General features: G+C 45.8%; 1 protein-coding gene across 6 annotated transcripts in view; it reads left to right on the plus strand.

Moving 5' to 3' along the window:
• The window catches only part of UGP2 (UDP-glucose pyrophosphorylase 2), a 440,011-nt gene that overhangs the window by 193,257 nt on the left and 219,962 nt on the right, over positions 1-26,792 (plus strand). For all 6 annotated transcript variants that reach the window (XM_069234231.1, XM_069234233.1, XM_069234232.1 and 3 more), the window contains exon 3: positions 14,965-15,072. In XM_069234231.1, the coding sequence (XP_069090332.1) occupies positions 14,965-15,072 (108 nt within the window). The remainder of the gene's footprint in view (positions 1-14,964; positions 15,073-26,792) is intronic.

A 26,792-nucleotide genomic window follows, 5' to 3' on the forward strand; every position in this document is an offset into this window, starting at 1 on the left:
CACCCGGAACCCGGAGACCTGGCCGAACTCTGCGACTATCGCCATTAGCGCAGGCAGTGAAGTTGCGGGCTCCGCCAGGGTAAGGATCACATCATCTGCGTACAAAGTAATGAAATGGTGATCACCTCCGAACTTAACGCCAGAAACCAAGGGGCTGTCGCATAAACGCTGCGCAAAAGGCTCCATATATAGCACGAACAAGAGAGGTGAGAGCGGGCACACCTATCGAGTCCCTCGTCTGATAGGGAACGGTAGAGACAACGTACCATTAACCCAGACCGCAGCCCTAGGTGAATGATAGATACATCAGATCCACATCCTAAAGCCCGGTCCTAGTCCATAGCGCTCCAACACCTGAAACAGGTAAGGCCAATGAACCCTATCGAACGCCTTCTCTGCGTCAATAGAGAGGAAAAGCGCCTCCCTGCGGGATCGACCGGTTTTATCTATCAAATGAAGAAGCCGCTTCGTGTTATCGCTGCACTGTCGGTGAGGTATAAAACCTGCCTGATCGGGATCAAAAAGACCCGGAATGTAGAGATTAAGGCAGTGGGCGAGTATTCAGTAAATAGCTAGGCATCTATATTCAGAAGCGAAATCGGTCTATACGAAGCACACTCCTCTGGGTCCTTCCCAGGCTTATGTATAACTGCAATAGTGGCTTCTAACATACTGGGCACGAGGACTTCTGATGTCCGAAATTAGTTAAAGAGCCGCACCAGAAGCGGTGCGAGCTCCGCGCAAAAGGTCTTATAAAAGAGTGCCGTAAAGCCATCGGGGCCAGGGGACTTGCCAACCTTTAGGCTGACCTTTAGGCGTGAGATCGCGGAGATGCCCTTTTCCACCCTGTTAGGCTGGTCCAAGGAAGACACCTCCCTCTCGCCAAGTGGGGTAATCGCTATCCCCTCAAGGAATGCCCAGATCATCTGCTGCGTATAACCCCCGATAGTACGCCTCTGACGCCAAGCGTTGTGCTCGTAACCGGTGCGCTAAGAGCTTCCCACACCTATTGCTCCCAATGTAATATTTGTGCTTGAGACGCACTATCGCATACTCCGCCCTGTCCCGTTTCAACTGTTGCCGCGCCTTCTCCAGCTCCCGCCAAATTCTAGGCGCACCAGTGGACTTATGGGAGCGCTCTAGTACCGCCACCCTCTGCTCTAGCACCACGCTCTGCTCTCTCCTTGCCCTATTATCTCTAGCTGATAGCAACATTACCTCGCCTCGCACCACTGCCTTCAAGGTCTCCCACAAAGTCTCCAGACAGGTGTTCCCATCGTCATTGAAACTAAGATAGTCCGTAATCACGCGCTGGAGCGACTCCTCCGCTGCCCTGATCTGCAGTATCGTGTCCCTAAAGCGCCAGCTCGGACTCCCCACCTGGCCATGTCCATGGCAACCTCCACAGTAATAGGAGCATGATCTGTTAGGGCCCGCGGTTCAATTGTGGTCTCCCTAACTCGGGAGACAAACTCCTGAGAGGCCATAAAAAAGTCAATCCGTGCGTATGTCTTGGTCGCCGCCGAATAAAAGGAATAATCCCTAAGCGTAGGATGCGCCTTCCTCCAAACATCCTCCAAGCCACACTCAGCCAGCCACTGTCGCCCTGCCGCTGTCAACGCCCCATTCTGCCCAAAGCGGTGCCCAGACCGATCCAACTCATTATCCATCACCAAGTTAGTCACCTGCCACTAAAATGGCGCCATCCGGCGAGCTAAGCATCGGAGAAACAGCCTGTCTCAGGAAGGTTTCTTGCTGCGCATTAGGAGCATACAGGGAAGCAGTGGTAAAGGAGAAGGTCCCCACTCGTATTCGAAGAGCCAGAAGCCTGCCCTGCACCTCATGTATTTTTGCTACCACTTCCCCAGTAAAGGCCCTCGAAAGCAGTATCGCCACCCCAGCATGTTTTGTGGAGGTCGAGGACCAGAATTGCCTAGGGAACCACCTTGAGCGCATGCGATTATGTGTCCCTGGGCAGTAAATGCGTCTCCTGTAAAAAGCAGATATGACTACCAGACTTCTCAAGACCTGACCGGATTGCCAACCTCTTAGCCGGACTATTAAGCCCGCGGACATTCAAGCTTAGACACTTAATAGCCATGCATCCCAAAACGAAGTTCGCTCAGGGGGGAGGGACCCATCGGGGGAGCCGAAGCCCAGAACAGCACCAAGGCTGCTCCGAACAACAGGGCCAGTCGACTAAGACAGCTAGTGAACAGAATCCAGGGGAAGCACACCAACATACAACCAGTACGCACAACAGGTGCTCACAACATAAAAGTCATCTAACACTCCTCTCCAAAGAGGCAAAGTCTCAGCAGGGGCAGTGGAGCCATTCAAGTTCGTCGAGCAAAGTCCAACGACTTCGCCGCCCAGACCCCTCTCAAATGGTCGTTAGACCTGAGTTAGTGCGACCCATATCAGCACAGCCATCCCCGGCCACACCTCCCTTAAGCGTTGGTCCCAGCGTCTACTCTACTCAATTCAGATTGCCGTTCTATCGCCTGCTCCGACATTGCTGTTTCCTCTTTTTCTCCTTTCGCTGCCAGCGCGGGTGGTCCCCAGCATCCACCTGCACACCTGCGCCAGCGTCCTGACTATCGCCCTCTAGGCGCAGTATCCGTCTCGCATCCGATATTGACTTCACCTGTCGGAGCTGATCCTCCCATCGGAAGATAAGGTGGAAAGGATGACCCCAAGAATAAGACGCAGCATGCGCTCGTAGATGCTCTGTGATGGGCTTAAATTCTCGCCGCCTTTGCAAAGTCCGTAATGAGAGGTCTTAAAATAATTGGAGCGTGTGCCCTCTAAAATGGATCTACGGAAGGTTACGGGCCCGCTGCAAAATGTCTTCTTTAAGCCCGTAGTTTTGGACACATGCTAGAATATCGGGCGGACGGTCCCTGGCCTCACTAGCGCGGCCCACTCGAACTCTGTCGAGCGTAATCTCCCGGGTCTCCTCCAGGTCAAGGACCGAGCGGAACAGCGCCACCACAAAATCTCCAATGTCCTCCTTCTCAGCCTCAATCGGCACACCTCTGATGCGGATATTATGCCTTCGCGACCCGTTTTCCAAGTCCTCCACTGCAATCTGAAGAAGATCCTGCTGCTCCCGCAGGCATATGATCTCCTGTTGCATGCCTGCCACCTCCTCGCCGCGGGAGATCTCACCATCCTCAACCTGTGCCATCCGCTCACCTAGGGACGTGACTTTTACTCGCAACTCCTTCACCTCTTGGAAAATGTCCCTACGGAGCTCTTGCAAATCACTCTGAAGCGAATCAAACAAGGAGGTAAGGAAACCCTTTGTGACTGGGGCCCCGTCATCCTCCTCCATCTCCCCTCGTACATCTGGAGACTTTGTCGCCGCCGACCCCTCGACAGATCCACCCTGCACCGGGCAGGATCCGGCCAGCATTTCTCTCACCGACCGGTCATGTTTGGGCTTGGAGGACGCCATCACACCAGGCCCCCTACTGTGGCCGTATAGTCACCCCACAAATGCCGCCTCACGTTGTCCTCCGTGGGGCCGGCCGTCCGCGCCCTGCCGCCTTGGGTCTCGTGCTCCAGCCAACAGCTCTGACCCTCTCCGCTCCCAGACTCTCTCAGGCCAACCGCAGCTCACCAGTTTCCCCCAGCTCCAGACAAAACCACTGCGGGCCGATCGCACCACTGAGTAGCGGCCCAGCCTCTCTGCGCCGCCTTAGACTCCACCACCGCTGAGCAGGAGCAACCCAGGAATTCCCAGGTCTGCTCTCTTTCTTGCTTAGAGCTCCCGCACTCCAGGGGGCCAAGAGCAAAACAGCCGAACCGGCCTTCAGGGGCCTCCCCGCGCTCGGCTCCGCACCAGCTCCTCCAGCGTGGGCCGTATTGTGCTCCACTGCCGCGGGGCCCTCCCGGGCTACTGCCGCGTCTCCACGGGCGGCCAGCGGACCGCCACGCCCAGAGTCTCACCACCCGGCCAGGGCCGCCACGCGCCGCGCCTGCTACCAGCGAGTGCAGGCTTAGGCGGCACGGTCCAAAGTCGCCGCCCCTTGCTTCTGTGGGCGTCCCCGACTCCCCTCAGGGCACCCGCTGCTCCCCGACACCGGCCGCAAAGCCAGGATGCCCCGGGCCGCCGAAGTCCGGGGTCGCAAGGCGTTCTCTGGGGCCTGGGCGGTGGAGCTCGGACAAATGCGTCCGCTCACGCTGCCATCTTGGCCACGCCCCCAGAATAGAAGCTTTAGCAGTAGAAGCAACAATATTGGTCATACTCGAAGAACATAAGGATCCCCTTCAAACACAAAAATTACAGACTGATCTGTTTACTTAATGTAGATTGCAAAATTTACACAAAAATCTTGGCATTAAGACAAGAAACAATTTTGCTGTAACTGATATATAGCTACCAGACAGGATTTATCAAGGGCAGATACATGGCTTTGAATAGAACATTTTGTCATATGCAGGAGAAAGCTGAACTGTTAAGATCACGCACAATGGTCAGGGCTCTGGACACGGAGCAAGTCTTTGACAAGATATCTTGGACCTTCCTGCGTTCAGTTATCTAGAATTTCAACTGGTGACAAAAATTCAAATGCATGTTCTTTGGTTTATACCACTATCCGTTAGCCTGTGTACGAGTAAATGGACAATTATCAGGTAAAATAACATTGTTACTCAAAGCATTCCAATCCAACCAAGACACCAACGGAATCGCATTCCCATCTGAAATGTACAAAGTAGCTGCCTATGCTTTTGATGTTCTGATATTTTCCGAACTTGCAGAAACAGCTATTCCGGCCATCATATGAATTATTAACCAAAATGCAGAGTTTTCAGGATTTTCCTCAAGTCGAGAAAAAAGACGTATTTACTTATACCAGTCATCAGTAGTTGAAAATGCCAAAAAGAATATAAATGATACTAGGCAGTATATTGATGACAACTTATTTATTACAATTAAAAATCTACTAGACACATAGTCGCACAAGTTTATTACATCGTGGGGAAGAGCAGAGTGTACCGAATGATAACAGCCCAAATAAATGTTTATAACCAGCATGTTCCCTATGCCATTGTTAAATTTTTACAAACCTATTGACAAGCTTATCGTACTTTTTTATGAAGAGAGAAAAAAAAGTAAGAATATCCCTCACAAAACTCAAACCAAATAAAACCAATGGTGGCATTAATTTGTCCAATTTCCTTAACTACCAACTCGCATTCAAGATTAAAGGTTCAAATGAATCTTCACTCTTCACTATAGGGAAACTCACAAATTAAGTTAAACAGGAGAATACTTGTATGGGACATGTGGGCAAGGAAAGACATACAGCACATTGAAGATCTAGACACTACAGAGATTCTCTGATAGTTTGGCAGACTTCAAGAAAAATAACAGCTAACATCTATAATTTTACGACTGTCTCAATCCTAAAGCATCCCTGAGGAAACGCTAGTAAACACTTAACTCTGACCACAACTTCTTATGAAACCATCCATACAAAATGATGCTGCGCAAAATTGCATATCAAAACTTACAAAGTATCTTTATCATTCAAACAATGAATTCGGTCTTTCTCTAACGCAGATATCCAACCTACCAGAGGGAAAATTTTGCCCCATTAATGCAATGTAAATTGTGTTTCCTATACAGAATTTATTGGACACCAGACTATTTAGAACCTGCCTGTTAAACACTGAAAAATACTGGAAGTGTCCAGAAAAAACAGGCAATTTAAGACACTTGCTATTTCAAAGTAAAAAAGTAAACAAATTTGTTTGAAAATAGAGAAAACAAGATGTTCCTTACTAATATTACCTTAAATCATGTAAATGTAACCCCGACTATTTGGCATAGATCCCTGACCAGAGATATTACAGATAAGGATGATCTTTTGCTAGACCTCCTAACAGTAGTTATGAAATGTATCCTTTGTGAATGGAAGATCTCAAACATCATCTCCAATGGTGGGCATTGGTTTGCTTCATCAGAAATGCAGACAGTTCTCTATTTAAAAATAAATTTAACTCAATTTTCATCACGAAAACTATGGAACAAGTTAAGTATATGTATATATATTAGCAAAACTCACACTTTATACCCATACACAGATCCGTTGAACCTGTGCTACACAATTTATATAATTATCCCACTTTCTTCTGCCCATACTTTCGCCGTCACTCTTCATTTATTTCATGTTAAGGAAGTCACCTCTCCTAATTTTACTTTCTCAGTTGTGCCTTATTGTACCTCTCTTTATTCTATTTTATTTATCCACCTCTATTTTACGTATTTCTTTCCTACCTTATTTCACCAGCAATGCAAAAATCTTCGTCAGTTGGAAATATGGTTGAAAACTTAAATACTGCTAAGCTTTTATGTATTGTAAAGATACATAGTTTCCGCTTAAATATCTATGTCTCATGTAAATGGCACTGAATTATTAGAAGGGTATTTATTTTTTTATAAAATTTAAATAATAAGAAATTGGAAGGATATAACAAGAACTCCAACCCCAGTGAAGCAACTTTTTTAAAATTTAAATTTATGCCGCTATTTTTATATCTGATAATATTATTGGTATTGGTATTGTGACACGTAACCTGCTTATTTGCCATGGTCTTTTAACAAGTTGGATACAGTCTAGATCTCTGATCTATGCTTTCCATTTTCAATACGCTCGACCTAACTCCATTAGCTCCACAGAAATGCTGGATTGAAATAGGCAGAGACCTGAGTTCCCCAACATTTCAGCAACATTCTCATAAGCAATATGGGGCTATTCTGGTGCAGCCCTTGTCTAAGCATCTGGTGTCACCCAGAACAGCCTCTGAGGCATCCTAATGTCATACCGCAAGCTCTGAAAACGTAGTCCTTAAGACTCACATGCCTCGCTTACCATATCCTTTAGAACCCTGGCCAGGATTTCATCCTCAAAGCCTAATTTCTGTGGCTGCACGTAACCCTAATGCACAGGGCTGTATATATAGACAATTGAGTTTGTTGTAAGGACCAACATAGCTTGACTTCTGCTTTTCCCTTATACCGCTATACTCAGTTTTACTCCAAAGGCCGGATATAATGTTGTGGATCCCAAATAACCACCACCCCAGCACGCTGAAGTCAGTTCCTTTCTTTCTGCACCAGCTAGTGCCGATCTGAAGAGAGCTACCCCTCAGTCACTTTTTTGACTGCCTTTTTTTGACCTTTTGTTGAAGATTTTTTTGAGTTTCCTACTCCTGGTGCGTCACAGATTTAATCAAGGAAGACCAGGTTTAAGCCCTGCGGTTCCTGTTATCGGACGATGTCCATGACTGTTCTGCACCTGTATATCTTTGGTGTTGGAGCACGACCACAAGACGTTTTCAGAGTGTCAGACCATGCATCCGAAGGTTTTGAGGGAGGCAGTCCCTGAAGATGATGACAGCCCAACACTCAACTCCAAGTTGAGGTCCCGGTTGAGAGGAATGTCCTGGGAGCGGACACAGAGTCCTCTATCGTTGTCCCACTAAAATTCCTCAGGGCGTTCAGGTAAGTCGAGACACAAGAAGACTAAGAAGTCGAAGCGTTCTTCATCTTTTTTTCATCCGTCGGCTGACAAGACAAGGAAATTTCTGCACTCTAGGCCTCGTTCCGAGGAACCTGTGCCTGGGCAGACTCTGCGCCTCCCTGAGTTTCTGGGACCCCTTCCAAACTGTGCCTCATTTTTGGGCAGTTTGACTGCGCTGGAGCGCCTTTGGGCCCTGCTGAATCAGAAGGGGCCTATTTGGGTTCCACGCCAGTGGCTTTGGTCTTGGCTCCGAGGGGAACCCATGGTTCTGGTCCTGGATCTGGACCAGTGTTGGTCGTACCACCCCAATCTTCTCCGACGTGGTGCCAATGTTCCAGGCGCCACCCACACCCACGGGCGGCACCATGCCATTCTCATTGCTGACTGGGAAGCAGATGGGCGTCGTACGACGCAGACTCTGATGCTAGCAGGAGTCTTGCCCCCTATGTTGGATCTTCAACCCCTTTCTTACGGGCTAGGTTACTGTGAGGAATGGGAGGGGTCACTGGACCCTTTGGAATACCAGCTTCAAGACCCTATAGACTGACATACAGACTTGGGTGAGGCCAGCAGACTGGATACTTCTCCAGATAGTGGCATGCTTTCTCCTCCTACTGTGGCTACAGAGGAGAGGGGCTTCTTATTCCATTGTGGTGAGAAGAGCAGCGGAGGTCTTGGACCTTGAGTTGCCTTCAGTGGTAGTCCGGACTAACCTCCTGACAGAGGTGCTTTAGCCTGGGGTTTCCTCCTCAGAACTCATGTTCCCCTTTAAAGAATCCCTTTCAAATGTATTGCTGGGTACCTGGCCCAAACCCATCAAAAGGGTGAACAGGACAATTGCCCACCACATTTGCCCCACTCTGGGAGACCCAAGCTTTCTGATGCAACACCCCATCCCACCCCACGCCATAGAGTTTGGTCATCCAAGCCTCCACTTCCCAGGGCTCATTCCCTTCTGCACGCCCGTATAAGGAATCCAAAATGTTGGATACACTTGGGAAGAAGATTTTTTTTCCTTCCTCCAGCTTAGCATTGCGGTCTGTGAACACTGCGTACCTTTTGGGACAATATTCCCTTGCGCTGTGGGATACTGTTGCACAAGTGCTCCCACAAGTCCCAGAGAAGGCTCGGGCTGCACTCTCAGGCAGTTGCCGGTGGGAGAGACCCAGCAAAGTTCACCCTCTGTTGTGGACTGGACACCACTGACTCGCTAGGCAGAGTGGTTACCTCTGAAGTGGCCCTGAGGTGCTGTGCCTGGTTGAGGACTTCTGGCTTTTCAGGGGATGTCCAGTCTACTTTGATGGACATGCCTTTTGATGGATCCCATCTATTCAGTGAAAAAGCAAACTTGGCGTTTAAAGGTTTCTTATGCTACCCCCAGGTCCTTGGGCCTCACGACTGCTCCTTGCCCCCCTCCCAACCAAATCTCCAGTCTGTCTTTCATCCCTTTTGTTGCGACGGAAGACATATCCAACCACGTCCATTCCCGGCCAGTTACCTTGCTGCGTATGCTGCCCAGCCTCTGCGTGGCTGAGAAGTGTGAGATCCACTGACCTTGCAGATCAGGGAGCCAGTGGTCTTGCCAGTCCACCGCCCGTGCTTCTTGACATCACGGATGACATTAGATGCATGTTAATATTGTCGATTTTCTGTTATCCTCTTCTGGGGGCTAATCTCGGAAGCTGTGCTCCACAGAAAGGAGTATTGGCATTTCACTTTTTTTCTTTCTAGTCCTTGCGTTTCCCGCTATGGCAGAGGTCTTCAAACTGGGGGGCGGGCCCCCCTAGGAGGGCCTCAAGTGATCACAGGGGGGGCGCCAAACTCTGTCCAGAAGAAATATTATAAAGATAACATGCCTTTGTTTTAAGCAGAAGCATGTTATTGCAGTTTTAAAAAGATAACCATACCTAACTGCAATGTTTAAATAGGTTTAGACATATTTAAACATTGCCATCTTTCTAAAATAATTGTGAAAAATTCTGAGGGGGGGCCCAAAGATTTTTATTTTTCAACTGGGGGGGGGCACGGCATTAAAAAGTTTGAAGACCACTGCGCTATGGTCATCCTGCTTATATCGAAGATCTGGAAATGAAGAAACTGCTCACAAACTCCTCACGAGCCACTGGCTGGAAGGACAGTGGGAAGACTACTAATGTCTGATAGGGCTTTGCTTGACGTTCTGTGTTTCTTTTTCTTTTTTCTTTTTTTTTTAGTCACCCCCGAGAAGCAAACCCCGACTTCTGCTGGGGTGTTTCTGCTATGGTTGGAATGGTGATATCCCTGCATGTTTTAAAGGTGTGTTCTTTTGCCCTGAGCATCTGACTGCATGTTGGTGTTTTTATTCCTTAGATTAGCTGGATCCCTTTGTTTCCAGAACCAGAATTAATTTACGCACTCCCTCCTGTTCCTTTAACAGTGAGGTTGAGTCCGCCCAGGTGGCACTGTCCTACCTGGGTGGGGCTAGGTGGTCATATGATGAAGCATGACACTATATAGTGTGTGAGACCACCTAGTCCGTAAAGGAAACTTCTCCCCCCTGTTCTCCAGACCCTCTGCAGTACCACAGCTTACTGATACCCCGCCTCCATTAGAGGACCACGAGGGGTCTGGTGGCACAACTGATGCACCATAGATCCGTCCCTCGTTGTAATAAAAGAACCCCGTACTCCTTTTTGTGTTTTAGCATTGGAGAGCCCCAACAAAAACTGTTGTACTGGGCACCACCAGCATCAAAACAGCCCTGCTTATTGTTTCAACATTTATTCACGTTCTTTGTCTAATCTCTGACTCCATTTTTATTTTTGGGTGAAACTAATGCTAGCCTTAAAAAAATATTTTAGCAGAAATGTGTGATAATAATGTGAGAAAGAAATGCTATGCTAGCTCAACCCGCTGGCACATATGCACGTACACCATTTAAATATCTCCTCATTTATGCACTACACTGAATTACTGCTTCACTCAAAAGGCTATTCTTGGAGAACATATATACTAATTTCAGGCCAACCACTATGAATCAAGTATAAAAAATTTAAATCACATCCAAGAATGTAAATCGTTCTGCTTCTCCTTGGGCACAGCTTTTCCTGTGCAGACGTGATTATTATTTCTTCTTACTGAAGAGTGGAAATTGGTGCTATTGTAGGAATTATACTTTACCCAGGAATATTCTGTAGTACGCCACTACATATTAAACAACAGAGCTCATTACCCAAGCATCTGAAGTGGCTGGCGATGAGTTCTGTGCCTCGGGACAGGTTTGGTGTGAGCGGCTTATGAAGACCTCACAGCATTGGAACTCTTTGCAAAACAGGTGTGCCAATTACATGTGCCATCTGATCCTCCTTTGTACAGTGTCTGGTAGCTTACATCATTTTGTTATACTTTGAAAGCTAAGTCCATCTCTGAATGTTTGCTTAAAGACCTATGGCCTGATTTAGAACTTGGCTGACTAGTTACTCCGTCACAGCGGTGACAGATGTTCCATCGGCCGAAATGTAAATTCCATTAAATCCGATGGGATTTAGATTTCGGCAGACAGGACATCCACCACTGTTGTGACAGAGTAACCAGTCCGCCAAGTTCTAAATCAGGACCCAAGTCTCTTACTGACTACTACAGTGAGGTCTTTGCGCTCACTTTTCACTGTGTTTTTGCACTAATACTAGGATTGAACCCCTTGATCAAGTCATGTTGCGAATCCCCTTAGTCTGATTGCTTGCCCTGTGCTCCATCATTTTATTTCCACCACTAACTACCATTCTGTACAAGTGTGGGATTATGTATGATCACTAGCTTCTTCCCTAGTGCAGATGGGTGATCCAGGTGACCCACCACCACATCCCTAAGTACCTGGCTTCAGGGGTCCTGATTCCTGAGGGGAAAGCACATACATGCCTGGAGGTAATTGATATCAGACAGGAGGTGGATTAGGGCACATGCTTAACAGCTAAACTTTTTATTTTTATACATGATCCCATGAAGCACAACTAAAGTGCATCTACAGAATTTTAGATAGCACGTAAATCATTGATGTTAATTGTATTGTATGCCCGCCTACTTTTAGTTCGAGCTTAGGCAGCATTTGCACTGTCGATTAGCGACCTGTCGTAGATGGTTTGAGAGGTTCAGCTCCACCCAGTCATTGTGATTTGGGTATGTCAGTGTCCTTTAAAAATCCTTGCTTGCTACTGGGTAATCTTACTCTTTGTCCCACCTTTTTTCTTTTTGTCTCCTCCCAGGAGATCGGACCAACTACTATCTAAATACACTGCTCACCATTTTAAGATGTGTTCAAGGGCTAATTTGATCTTTCATCTAGAGCACTGGAGAGGAGTGGTCATCTTTCCGAGCTCTGCTATAAGCAGGGTTGTAAATCTTATCTGGTCACATTTGCCGGGCATTCTAAGACTTTTCTCCCTCCTCCATGCTGTCTTACTGGTTTGTTTATATCGTGGGTTTAATTATTGTTTTACTTTGGAGGCAGTGCACATTTTTTATTATGCGCTCGCTTTGATTTTCTCCATTACGGGTTGTTTCCTGCTCGTGGCAATCTGCTCTCCTTGTGCTGTGTCAAATGTTTTGGTCGGCATTTGCATAGCAGGTTTTGACCCTTTTAATGACACACCTGTTTTTATTTTCACCATCCCTGGTTGTTTCCTGCTCGTGGCAGCCTGCTCTCCCTGTGCCCTCTCTTTTTATTGGTGTATTACATTTGTGTGTCTGGTTCCTTCCCATGGGGATTTCACTAATAGTTCCTTTGGATCGTCCCGCAGGAGGAGGCAGTGCCTTGCAGGTGGGGGTTCTGCAGGGGACGGGCTTCACACTCTGCTCTTTGGCGCTCAGTGCAATGCCCAGCAGCTTGTTTACTTTAGGACCCATTTTTGTGTTATGTTGGCCATCTTCTCCCTGATCAGTAGTGCAGCCATTTGCCGTGCCATCACTTAATCTCCCTGTGCCGTCTCTCCCGCCCCTTAAACCCTCCCACAACACTGATCACCCACCCCCAGCACCCCTCCGAGGTCTCTGCTTTTTTTTTCTTTTTTCTTTTAATTTAATATAAAATTGCTGCTTCATTTGCTGTGCTGTCATTTAATCTCCCTGTGCCGTCTCCCCAGAACCTCCTCCCACAACACTGCTTGTTTTATGTATGTTCCTTCCTGTGCACACTTTTAGGCTTGCTCCTCGACTTGTGTATCAGCACAGCACGCAATTCCCTGCTTAGCTGACAGCATCATTCCTCCTCACTTGCTGAAAACCATGACTTAACAAATGGCTCTTACCCTTTCTTTCCTCTCCTTTATTTGTTCCCCTGTGAAATTGATCCTAAAAAGAAAGAAACACATTGGCTGCTTATGTCTTTTTCTCCATACCTTTATTTATTCCCCTGTGAAATTTATCCAAAAATGAAAGAACACTTCGGCTGCAAATGTCATCTTTTTCTGACATGTTTCTATTCCATAGTGCAGCTTCGGGACGGAGAGAAAACAAAAAGGTTCAAAATACAACAAAAAGCAAGACAGAATGGTCGCAGAGAGGGCACATTGATTTCATTCAAACCACACACGTTAGCGCCACTTTAGAGTGTTTGCCAGTAAAGCTCTACTTTCGTTTTCTCGCCTTTCTTTGGACCACATTATTTTCCCCGGCTGGGGAAGTGCACCATTCCTGGAAGTACTGCAATACGTGGTTGATGCATACAGTGGAAAACGTTTAACTTTGCTCCTCAGCTCGTCTTTGGTCCACTCACAATAAATCCAGCCAATCGAAGGGATTTATCTGCCTCACCACAGTGTAGGGGCACCCTTCTGAATATGATGAACCCCACCACCCCACCCGTCAACCACACTCCTCCCACACCACCCACCTCCCTACAGTGTTTACTTCTGCTCTGCTGGTGGCAGCTGCCCCCACTTCCTTCCTTTTCCTCTTATTTCCACTCTTTCTGTCTTTCTCTCACTCTTTACTTGTTGAAAACCATGACTTCAACAAACAGCTCTTACCCTTTGTTTCCTCTCCTTCCCTTTATTTGTTCCCCTGTGAAATGACTCAAAAAGTATCCCAAAGTGCAGCCTCAAAACGAAGGGGAAAAAAAGGTTCAAAGTATGGAACATAAAACCTAAACAAAGCAAGACAAAGTGGTTGCAAAGTGGGCAGATTGGTTTTACAACCACACACATTAGCACCACTTTACAGAGTTTGCCAGTGAAGCGCAACTTTTGTTTTCTCCTCTTTCTTTAACAACATTGGGGCTTACTTTTTCCTATATTGAAGGTGACGCACCAGCAGCGCAAAGGTCTTGTAAATAACCCCCATTATTTTCCCTGGGTGGGGAAGTGCACCATTCCTGGAGGTACTGCAATACCTGGTTGATGCGTTGAGTGTAAAACGATTAACATGATCCTTATCAGCTGTTTTTCTTATTTTAGTGTATAAAATGTGTACCGCTGCTCTGTGTTCAGGGATGTGGTCCTTTTAAACCATACTGCTTACATTTTGTTATGATTAGGCAATGGACATTCAAACTGGTCCCTTCCGGGCCCTATAGTCATGTCCTTAACTTTTCAGGCAAAAACATTGATTTCTTAATAATAAGTGTAAAAGCGTAAAGGTAGCCATGTTGTTCCTGCTTACATTTACCATGCTTTTCTTATTCTTGCATTCACTGTGAGTGCGTTTTCCAGGATGTTGTTACTTTTTTTCATCCAGCGTGTTACTCGTCTCCCCTCCCTTATAATCGTTTTCAATTTTCTGGTTCTCCAGCGCCGCAAGGTCATACGAATGGCAGTAGCGCCAAGCAAATATCATCACTCCACTGCATACACAAAAAAGTAAAAAACATTGTCATTTTCAAAGCCGAGAGCTCTAACTTTCACAAATGCGAGACCGATTGCATTGCTAATGCTTGTTTCTTTTTGCACCCTTATTGAACTCATGTCTTTCTCGTATTACTCACAATTGATTCTTGGCACCCTTGCTGTAGCTGAACAGTCTTTAGTCTGTTTATAAGTTTCTCGTGATGTGTTCTGCGGAGCAGGGCGAGATGAAATCACACAAATGATGCGTATACTTGCAAAACCGTCTTTCATTTGTTTCTGCTGGCTGTCATCTTTCAGAACAAAATGATTTTATTCTACCCTTTAATACACTTGTCACATGGTCGGGGAACTTGGAAGGGCATGCCATGCACATAAAAAGTACTCTTGTTTGGTGCCTTTCCAGATTTTGCTTGTTCCAAGAGAGTAAGGGAAGGCGCTAATGATTCACCCAAGACTATACCCAGATCATCAGCCACCCTTTCCTCCGCAGTGAACATTCTGAGTGCATTATATGGCAAAATGCTTAATGGAAGCACTGAGATATTACTGTGTGTGATATTGTATGCAATGTTTGCAAACATTGCTAATTCTCATTTCTGATTTTATTTTAGCATTCTAAAAAAGACCTCGAAGGGTTTCAGAAGCTATTTCACAGGTTTTTGCAAGAAAAAGGCCCTTCAGTCGATTGGGGAAAGATCCAGCGCCCACCTGAGGATTCCGTAAGTGATAATGGTGTTCGGACTATTAAAATAATTTTGCAAATTATTTAAAATGGGCTTTTGTACATATGAAATGGGTCATGAAGCATTTCCTGATGTTTGTGCACCAACCCTCTTATTTGTAAACAAAACCTTAATTACAAGGTCTCATCATTCCTAACCTACCAATCACATCCCAGGGATAGTCCTCTACCTGTGAACTCCTGGGATGGTTTATCATGTGAGGCCTTGAACTGACCCTCATTGTGGATGGTCTGAATGCAAAAACGTAAACACATATCTCTCCGAAGCAGTGGGGAGGGCTTACGAGTATGCTGGTCTTTTATCCAACCCACTTCACTTTGCATTACTATGCTAAGATGATGGATTTTTTGGTTTGTGTGCTGTATTCTCCACAAAGGGGGCTGGTCGAGGAAAATTTATTTTCATCAGTTATGAGGAAACTATAAAAAATAGGGGTCCTCAAAGATTGAGTTCTGAGTTGACGTAGCACGGATATCCCATAGCGAAACCCACACACTTATACTCTGAACAAATGCATGCAAAGGAAAAATTCACAAATAAATCACTGAGACCACTCCAGTTCGCTTGGAGAAAGCTATATTGCAGGTTTATTAGGCACAGTAATGGGTTAACTTACAAGCAATCCAAGGGCAGCTAGTGATGAAATGGCCTAAACTGGCTGCCCGCCCGATTAGCCAGTGATGGCGAGCATTACGCAACATCTGGTGCTGAATGTTTACTACACATCTGGACCCCATAGTCCAAGAAAATAACTCTCGCACAGACGCAGAGCATTGCCAGGCAATGCTCAGGCTTACAACTTCCCTCAGGAATAACAGGGCGCCACCACTTTCATCCCGGGCCGCTGCCATAAGGACTCTTAGGGTATTGGCATAATGGGCTCTGTCCTTGAAGTTGCTTTTCGCACCAAAGTCCTTTGGATTCCCCTGTCACTCCACATATAACACAGAACAAGAGAAAATAAAACATCATAACACTTATGTATCCTCATTTATTGCAAACCAGCCAATAAGGATTAATGGTAGGGTGTTTTATTTTCGCTGTGCATGCCTGCCAAAAGAAAGCCTAGTGTTTCACCGCTTCCCAAACTGTGGGATTTTTTTTTTTTTTTGTGGGTAGTTAAAGTCCAAACAGTAATGCTTGTCAAACGAGGGCAACCACTGGAGCGATGCAGTATATGAGGAGAATCCTGCCCCAGAAGTGATTTCCCTGAGGGGGCTTGGACTTTCTCTCCAGGTGCAACCACTCCACCCCAGTTTACTTAAGCGCCACCCTGCTATAAGGAATAACCTCTCCAGATTATCCCATAGAGGGATATGCTGCGTGGCAGAGGAATGCAGTCCTAACCTGCTGCCTGCCACATTGTCGCCCTTCGAGCGACACAGGCAGTGACATTTCTTTCTCAAGCAACCCAAGTGTAGAAGTGTCTTGCATTAGAAATATAAAAAGTGAAATGGAGCACAGCACCCTCTTACAAGGCCCTTTTTGTGTAAAGTCGGAGTACACACCTTCATGGTGCATCCAAAGGACGGATAAATTCAGACACCAGTGGAACCCATTCAGAAATGTTTCTAGGTTATGGTGCTGTGCTCAGAAAGCAGTAGGTACATGCAGTCCCAAACAATTCACACATTTATGAAATCTGTAATGGGAACAAGAGGAACATCCACAAGTAGTAAATCAGGAAATGAAATACAGAGGTAAACTTTAGCCTTCTCTAGGCAGTACTGCATACTTAAAACAAGGAAAAGTAAGCAGCTAGATGCAGCTAAGTTAGGATTAACTCAATAAAGGGGCGTAGCAGTGGCACCAGGACCCAACAATTTTGGGGCCCATTTTTCCTCCCACTAGTGTATGCTTTTTTGTTTTTTTTTGTTTTTTTACTACCGAAGCAGGGTAGGGGTACAATTTAATTGCTTGTATTAGGGACCATCATTCCCTTGCTATGCCATTGACTCAATCTAATGCCCTTCAAATAGAGTTGTTATCTTTTTGGCTCCTGCAACACATTTGTTAATCACGCATTTGATGGAATGAACCAAAAAACTTTATTTTGTCTGGCTGGTGCCGGAACCTCATTGAATTGGGACCTTGGTGGTACATCACTTAGTGTTCTATGATGGTGATGGTTAGCATTCTCATAAGATGTAACATTACTTTACCTGCTGTTGCCACCAATTTGATCCAATACATATGAGTGTAATTCACTAGAATGATGGTTTTTGTCTAGTCAGTAGATTTTATAAACATTTGCCGTTTTTTATTGTCATCTTAAATAATGCTTGCAACTCGAGGTTGGATAGCTAGGAAGAAGTCAGTTTTTAGATAAATCTTTTATTAGTGTTTCCAAGAGAAAATTAGTTGGAGGATCTCGGTATTTACTGTAGATTACAGATGTAACAGAGCCACTACCCTTATAAAATGAGTTGGTGTTCACAGAAGAAGAAATCCTTTAGTACGCTTGCACAGAATGCTGCTGGATAAATTCCAATAGTTTAGTGTGGTGGTTTTCTTTATTTCCCATCTGATTGTGGTTGGATACACACAAAGCAGTGAGAAAAACTAGTCATGTTTTGTGTGGGTCTTACTCAAAACATCTACATGGACTGATCAAGACAAGACTGTAGTGATATTTGGATATGCTTTTGCCATACTCCTGTTTTTAGGTCTGGCATTAAGCAAAACCTCATGATTTTAATAACTTTCAGCCAGCCCTCTTCTCCATTTGTCTGCTAATGTATCATTCATATTTTTCTTCTGCCGACTACAGCATCTAGCATGGGGCAGTTGGTCTGCCAACATTGACAATTTGCTCACTTTGCCATGAATGACAGCATTCTGCCCTGACACAAGGACCACATCCAAACTGAAAGTAGTTCACTTGGTGCCAGAGGCTAAGATAGCAGTGTGTGCTTTTTGAGACCAAAAGGTATTTTTGCTTTTAGCCAATGTTTTTGTTCAGGTTGGCGAGGGCCCAGCAGTTCCCCAACTGCAAAATTCAGGACAAAACAACATTGACAAAGCCAAAAGGCTAGATTCCAGTGCCAGACCAATTAGCTTTGCCAGTGCTTGTTTCAAACCTGACTACACTTTGAGCGGTGCTTCTGCAATAACGCGACAAATGTCTTTCCTTGAAAAAGTGCTTATTAATATGTCCCTGAGCAAAACACGTTGGTCTGTCATTGCTTTGTATGTAGTCAACCACAATCCAGTGATAATATTTCAGAAGTTGGCTATGTCAAATGAAGATAAACACACTCTAACCCTCTTTTAATATATTTTTCATTAGTCTACAAGCGAGTGCTACAGACTCATTAATTTGTTTGATTATTGTACAGCAGTCAATGCAAGTTGTGACCAAACTGTATAAAGAAACCAAACTCCTATGCTGAGCCTTCCACTGCATCTGAAACCTATCGTTTGTCACAAATGGGTTGGTTTACTCATAGAATTCGGGTTCATTTTGCATAGTGTTTGGAAAAGCGTAAAGAGTGAGGAACTTTGTCATTGTTTCATAAGTTATCAATTTTACCAAACAACTGAAGGTTTATTTACATCAGTGTGTATTAAGACGGTGTGAAGGTTATATTACTAAAACAGTCTCTGTGTTAAGGCTCTAGCTGGTTGTTTGTGTGTAAGTACACTGTACAAAGAGAATGGAGTAAGATTTTTTGACTAAGCAGTCAGGGTCCCAGATTGCTAGCTCTTGGCCTGATGTTGTGAAACAGCTTTTCTTTTGTATATGTTGACATAACAAAAAAAAATGATTTAGGCACCAAGCAGATTGTTGTTGGTTTTTTTTATCGCCCTCAAGCATATATCAGCTTATGAGTAATAATCCTGTTGGTTTGCAACAGCATTGCCTAGTGTACAAAATATTATTGGTCTTGTAGCTTTCGTATTCTGGGTAACGTACAAAAGATCAACTTTTAGTTGTACAACTAAGATCCTGTAACTTTTTACCCTGGCAACTAATCTGAAAGTAGCTTTCAATGTTCAGTGGTATATAAGAGCTTGCATTCTGTCACATTCATAAAGTTTAGAAGCAAAGATTGAGAAGAGGTTAGAATAGCTTGGTGGCATTCGACAGGCACAAGATATTAATGAACAAGTTACTTACCTTCAGTAACACCTTATGTGATAGAGACATATTCTAGTTGCAGATTCCTTACCTTAGAATTTCCACCATGCGACACACGATGGACCTGGAGAGTTTTATTGAGCAGTACCCCTGCACACTGTCAGGTGGTGTTGGTTGGCTCCACGTCTGTCGTCTGCGGCATGTGCACCAGATAGGATGTTGTGGGACCTATATAGATGCCACTCTGGCATACTGACATCCGTTTCTTTTCACAACTTTCCAAGTCAGAAGCGCGGAGCCATGAAGAACACTGACCACTGGTGCATCAAACCGAGGGCCCTGAAAGGGAAGTCCCTGTCCCTAGAAGTCAGTTCGCAGAGCGGGGAGGATGGTTTGGTCGGTAAGGAATCTGCAACTAGAATATGTCTCTACCAGTTAAGGTGTTACTGAAAGTAAGTAACTTGTTCATTTGATTGAAACTTCTAGTTGCAGATTCCTTACCTTAGAATAGCTACCCAAGCAATACCTTCCTGAAGAAGGGTCTGCGTACCAAGATCATACTAGGAAGCCCTGCAGGACTGAATAGGCAAAGTACCTGTCCCTTCAGACCTGACCATCCAAGCAGTAGTGTATGGTAAAGGTGTGCAAGGATGTCCATGTTGCAGCCTGACAGACATCCAGGACTGAAACTCCATGTGCAAATGCAGTGGTTGCAGCTGTCGTTCTGGTAGAATGAGCTTGCAAACCCTTGGGGGTTGCTTTTTAGCCAATGCATAACGCATTATAATGCAGAGAATTACCCATCTAGAGATGATTCCCTTTTGCACGGCCCGACCTTTCTTCACACACACATACCCAACAAAGTGTTGATCATCCACCCAGAACTTTTTGATACGATCTAGATAGAACACCATTGCTCTTTTTAGGTGCAGGCATTGCAGTCTCTCCTCTTTCTTAGAAGGATGTGGGGGTGCGTAAAAAGTAGAGAAGGTAATGGATTGGCCTACATGAAAGGGCGTGACCACTTTTGGCAAAAGGGAATCACTTTGTCAGGATTGATGGAAAGGTTAGGTGGCTTAGATGGCAATGCCTGCAGCTCAGTCAACCTCTGGGCAGGTTTAATGGCCACAAGAAAGGCTGTTTTTAATGTTAGAAGCCTGAGAGGACAATTGTGAAGAGGTTCAAAAAGAGCACACATGAGAAATATCAGAACCAAATTCAAATCCCATTGAGGCATGATGAATGGTGATGGAGGAAATGTGGGGAAGACCAGTAAGTAACCTATTAACAATAGGAGACTTAGACGGTTGGTCAGGTAATCTCAGAAATGAGATAGCAGACAAATAACCTTTGATGGTACCCAAAGCAGAGCCCTGCTGGGCCAAAGAAAGTATAAACAAGAAGACCTCTGAAAGAGAGGCAGAAGGGTGGAGATCAACAAGTGTGTCTGCAAGAAGGTGGGGACTAGACAGGTTTGGATGGACAACCTTCTAATCCTGCTGCAAAAGAAGTCCTCCTAAAGAGGCAGTCTGATTGGAGGATCGATGGCCAGGCTCAGTAGCTCGGTATTCCACACTCTTCGAGCCCAGTCTGGAACCAAAAGGATTATTGGGCCTGGTTGTTCTTGATCTTATTGAATTCTGGGCACAAGTGGTATGGGCAGAAAGGCATACAGGAGGCCAGAGCTCCTTTCAGGATGAAAATCATCATCAAGCGAGTGCTGCCTGTCGCCAAGCAGGTGTTGTGCAAAACTGCTGACATTGCACATTCTCTGCAGAGGTGAACAGATTTACCAAGGCTCTCCCCACTACTGAAAGAGACCTTGTGCCACGTGCAGATTGAGACACCATATGTGACAGACCAGGCATTGTTGGCTGAGTTCATCCCCTCTGGTGTTAAACCACCAGGGTAATACCCTGATGTTCCAGCCATGTCTAGAGGCGCAGAGACTCCTGACAAAGGGTCCACAACCCCACCACGCCCTGTTTGTTGCAGTACCACATTGTGGTGGTGTTGTCCGTGAACACCTGTGCACTACTTTCCCTTGGAGAGAGGGAAAGAATACTTTCAATGCCAGTCTGAACGCTCTGAGCTCTAAAAGATTGAATGGGGCCCGAACTCCCTCGGCAAACAGATACCACTGAACTCCGGCTCCCCCATGTGGCCGCCCCAGTGATGCATCTGTCACTACTGTCAGATCTGATTGGGAAAGGGAGAGGGATCTGCCTCTGACCCAGTCGCAGTTCAAGAGCCACCACTGCAGACCTTGCGTAGTTCCATTCGAGATCTGAACCATGTCAGAGAGATTCCCCTGATTCTGCGCCTACTGGAACTTCAGGTCCCACTACAGATCCCACATATGCCATCTGGCATGTCACCAGCAGGATGCAGGAGGCCATGAGGCCCAGCAGCCTCAGTCATTCTCACCGAAATCCAAGATAGAGGCTGAAACATTGGTATCATGGCCTTTATATCTTGGGCTCCCCGCTCGGGAGGATAAGTCCAAAACTGCACCGTGTCCAGAACAGCTCCGATGAAAGGGAGCATCTGAGAGGGCGTCAGGTGTGACTTTGGCATGTTTATAGTGAACCCCAGTGAATGCAGAAGGTCCGCTGTAGTCTGGAGGTGGGAGATGATAGCCTGGGCCGAGCCCACCGTCACAGACAGTCATCTAGGTAGGGAGAGACTGAAACCCCTGACCTGCACAGATGAGCTGCGACCACCTCCATCACTTTGCTGATCACCCAAGGGGTGCTGGTAAGGCCAAAGGGGAGCACAGTGAACTGAAAATGCTTGTGGTCTACTGCGAACCGCAAGTAACATCTGTGGGCAGACAGGACGGAAGTATGGAAATAAGTGTCCTGCAAGTCCAACGCTACCATCCAGTCTCCTGGGTCCCGGGCAGAAAGAAGCTGAGCCAGTTTGAGCATTTTGAACTTCTCCTCCTTGAGGAAGAGATTGAGGGACTGAAGGTCTAGGATAGGGTCGAGACCCTTGTCCTTTTCTGGGCACCAGAAAGTAGCGGGAATAACAACCACCACCTACTTCTGGCACAGGGACGCCCTCTATAGCTCCCTTGGCCAAGAGAGCCATAACCTCCTCGTGGAGAAGTGTCAGTTGATCCTCCATCATCTGATCATAGGATGGTGGCATGCATGGATGGATGGGTAGCTTGAAGGGGAGGGAGTAGCCCCTTTGAGCCATTTGCAAAACCCACCTGTCTGACGTGATTGACTACCAGTGGGGCAGGTGATGGCGAATCCTGCTTCCGACTTGTCCCTGGTGGGGAAGCGTCAGACTAGGAAAGTTTGGAGGCTGCTGCTGCTGCGAGTGGGAGGGGTGGACTGACTATACCACTGGCTCCCTGATCTACGAGGATGTTGGATCCCATGTCCCCAGCCACGCAGACGCTGGGCAGCACGCACAGCATTGTGACTGGAAGGGAATGGATGGGGTTGTGTGCCCCCTCCGTAGCCACAAAAGGGGCAAAAAGCAGACTGAGGGGCGAGGGGCAGCTGCAGGGACCTGGCCGTAGCCCGGGACTCCTTAAAACGCTTGTGCGATGAGTCTGTTTTGTTTCCAAAGAGATGGATTCCATCAAAGGGCCTGTCTAAGGGTGGATTGCACATCTCCCAAAAAGCCAGACGTTCTCAACCAAGTGTGACGCCACTGTTGATGCAACCGATCTGCCTGTCGACATTGTATTGTGAGCTTTGCTGCATCCCTCCCATCAGCAACAGCTTCGGATAGAATGGCCCGGGCCTCCTCCGGGACCTGTGGCAGCACCTGTGCAATCTTGTTCCATAAAGTATGGGTGTAACAGGCCAGAAGGCATGCAGTGTTCACAGACCGCAATGTCAGGCAGGAGGAAGAAAACCTCTTCCCACGTTAGTCCAGCCTCTCTGATTCCCTATCTGGGGGTGTGAAAGGTAATGCTCCCAGGGACCTGGAGGCTTGGATAACCAAACTCTCAAGGGTTGGGTGTTGCATCAGGTCATTTGGAGTGGGTCTGTGGCGACTGGTGATTTTCCTGTTCACAGGAGGCCCTGTGCTGGGTTTGGACCAGGTCCCCAGCAGGACATCAGTAAGGGCTTCATTAAAGGGCAAAAGAAGTTCAGAAGAGGAAGCTCCAGGCTGAATGACCTCTGTCAGGAGGATAGTCCTAACTGCCACTGAAGGCAGCTAGAGGCCCAGGACCTTGGCTGCTCTTCATACCACCATTGAGTAGGACACTCCCTCCTTGGTAGCCATGGTAGGGGGAGAAAGCATGCCCCAAACATTGACCTCAGCCGTGTCAATCTGCCATTCCATAGAATCTTCTAGCTGGTATTCTAAAGGGTCCAGCTACTCCTCCTAATCTTCACTGTATCCCAACCGAAGAGAATAAGGGTCAGGATCTGACAAAGGGAGCAAGGCCTCTGTCAAAGTCAGAATCAGCGTTGTGCGATGCCAGCCTCTTTCTGTGTCGGCAATGAGGTTGGGGCTGGCGCCACCCGGTGTCATCTGGTGCATTGAGATTGGAACCAACGTCTGGGAAGGTTGAGGTGGTACGACTGATGCCGGTTTGGAGCCAAAAACGGATCCTTGGGTGCTCTGCAGAGCTGAGGCCAAAGCCTCCAGAGCGACATGGAGGGGAGCGCCAGGCCACAGTGAGCTTCAAGGACTGCTCCTTCGAAGCTTTTGGATTCGTGGCTGGGACTCGGAGCACGACTTCAGGCCGTGGTCGTGCTTCAGGCACCACAAGCACACGAGGTGCTGATCTGTCATGGACATCGGCCAATGACACGATCCGCAGGGCTTGAATCCGGTCTTATGTGGTGACATCTTGATGCTCCAGGAGTGTAGATGCTCAAAACTTTGAAAAGACCAGTCAAAAGTGACTGAGGAGTAGCTGTTATTCGGATCAGCGTTGGCTGGCGTGGCAAGAAAAGAACCGATGTCAGCCTGCCAGGGTTGCGCCTCTTTAGGTCCAGCCACGTCATATCTGGTGCGCATGACGCCAACGACGGATGCAGAACCGACCGACACCTCCTGACTGCGCACAGGGGTACTGTTCGTGAAAAATCCCAAGATCCAAACTGATGCCTGGGTGAAACTCTAATGTAAGGAATCTTCAACTAGAAGTATCTTATCACATAGATGTTTCATTAAATTGAGGCAACGGCAAATTGGTACATAGAAACCCATAGATGAATTTGTGAACTGATTCTCATTGATCATTGAGGAGAGTTGATGAGCACTTGGAAAAAAAACACATAGATGCGTAACTGCATGCATTTAAGTAAGTCTGTCTATATAATGTTTTAGAAAACATAATCCATACACAATTTTAAAGAGACTGCAATAAATAGCCTTAGTGAACACCAATAATTCTGAGTTACACTTTATTTGAATGCAGGCAGGAAGTCAGCTGTTACATAACTGGTCTTTTTTGGGTTGTGACCTTGGAATCCTTGTTCATCAGTTAGTAGGCGAATTTTTAGATGGTGTGATCTGTTTCTAGACTGTAGGCGAATGGCAGAAATATGGTTGGTTGGTGCCATACATTAATCTCATCTTGCTGTTGTGAAACCCATCATCTTTTGCCTGTTCCTGCCGCCACAATGAAGCATAATTAATACATTTTTGGATCTAAAACGGACTTTTCCATGCTACTGGCAAATGTAAAATTACACTGCGTCTCACCTTGCTGAACAGAAAAATTACTGTGTGCAGTGGGTAGCAATTCTTGCTTGGAAACTTTGGGGTTTGCTGTTGTCTCTTTCGGAAGACTAACCTAGAGGAAGTTTAGTGATCTCAATCCTTTAACAATGGTAGATGTGCACAGAATGTTGGTTCTTCAGTAGAAGTTTTGCTTAAGGATCCCTGCTTCAATTCATTTCTGTACCGGTGAGCGAACATCAGCAGTCCTTCAAGATGGGTGTGAGGTGGTAAATATGAGTGAAGATCTGCTTAGAACATGTGAAATGAATAAAATCATACAGTGTGCTTTCCACCGGCTAATTAAACCACGCAATAAACAATGACTGAATTTAGAGAAACTTACAAAATAAATAATAATGTAAAACAAATGACATTCGCTGACTTAAGATGAAAGCTCACAGAAAAAATGTATACTTTGCATACATAAATAACTCACTGATAGTGATGGGGTTCCTCTAACGCATAGTTTGTGGTAAGCAAAACTCATCACGCTATTTTAACCTCTTTCATTTGATATGTTCTTTAAGAGGTGATGTAATGTGGGTAATTCCACAATTGAGCCATCAAGGATGTAGTTTGACTGGGTGTAGAGTGGCTGGATACCACTCCAACTGGATCATTTTCTCACTAGTCCAGACCATCATAATAAGTTACTCTCATAGTTATTATTTTTTTTTGTCACTTTTTATAGTTTACAAAGAAATGATAAACTATATTTCACAATTAGTATACCCTATCCTGAGAGGCTTTGATATGGTTCATTATAATACAACTTTAGCGCCTGTAACAGTATTACTTTTCATCTATACTTGCAACATATAACATACTCTAACAGTTCTTGGTGCGCTGCCCAGTGGGCTGTTTAAAGCAAAATATTCATTCACCTGTGCGCTTATACTCATATCTACCAAAATCATTATTAAATCTATCAAATCTTGGGAACCCATGTATAATTTTCCATGATATCGCTGAATTAACATTAAATTCTACAACACACACTGTTGGAAGGTTTACGTCTAGTACCATCAAAAAATGTATTGTCTCTCTCCAGCTCCTTCAATGTGCCGTAACAGATACAACATGTGTCTGAGTCAGCCTAAAATGTATAAACCTGTTGTGCGAATCAAATTGAAAGAGCTCTGTTTGAGGCATATTATCCTGCAAATTTTACAAGATTAAAGCCATACCTGCACAGTTGCCCCCTTTTTCAGGTACATCGTGCTCTCTTGTTATTAACTGTCTCTTTAAAACCACAGAAGCTCATCCATGTGGATTTTGTTGCTCATTGTCACCAAAGGTGAGCAACTGGTAAAGTACAACCATTCTGGTTCTTTAATTCCACTTCCTTCTGAATGGCCTCTATTATGCTTCCACCTTGGGTTTTGACCACATCTCAGATCATCTCACTGGACAGCGAACTATTATGTATTTTGCCCTGTGTCAAATATAGCTCAGTGTTAAGCAAAGTGAAGGGAGGAAAGACCATAACTTAATGCTCTTTTCCAAAAAGGGACCGTTCAGTCATGTTCAAACAGTTCTAGTGATATTGTTACCTTGTGAGAGCCAGACATATAGCAAGCAGGTGGGACAATATTGGTAAAGCATGTTTAATAAATGGGATCTGGGCATTGCTCCTAATTTGCCATTACACCTGGTTAAAGCGGCCAACCTGGCCACGACATTCAATTCTTTTTTTTCTTTTATTTCTGTTAACAGTGCTCAAGTAAATTTTTAACAAGTATGACAACTAGATAACCTTAGAACGGCACAACTTAGCAATTTTTGCCAAGCCTACCGTGTTTTATTGGTGCCAGGCCTGAATATCCTGGTCCTAACATGATTTATCGCTAGACTAGATGTTTGCATTTAACTCTAGTCTTGCTTGTTCTATCTGAATGCTGCATCTGATTGT

This window comes from Pleurodeles waltl, chromosome 5 (assembly GCF_031143425.1).
Source record: "Pleurodeles waltl isolate 20211129_DDA chromosome 5, aPleWal1.hap1.20221129, whole genome shotgun sequence".
NCBI lineage: Eukaryota > Metazoa > Chordata > Amphibia > Caudata > Salamandridae > Pleurodeles > Pleurodeles waltl.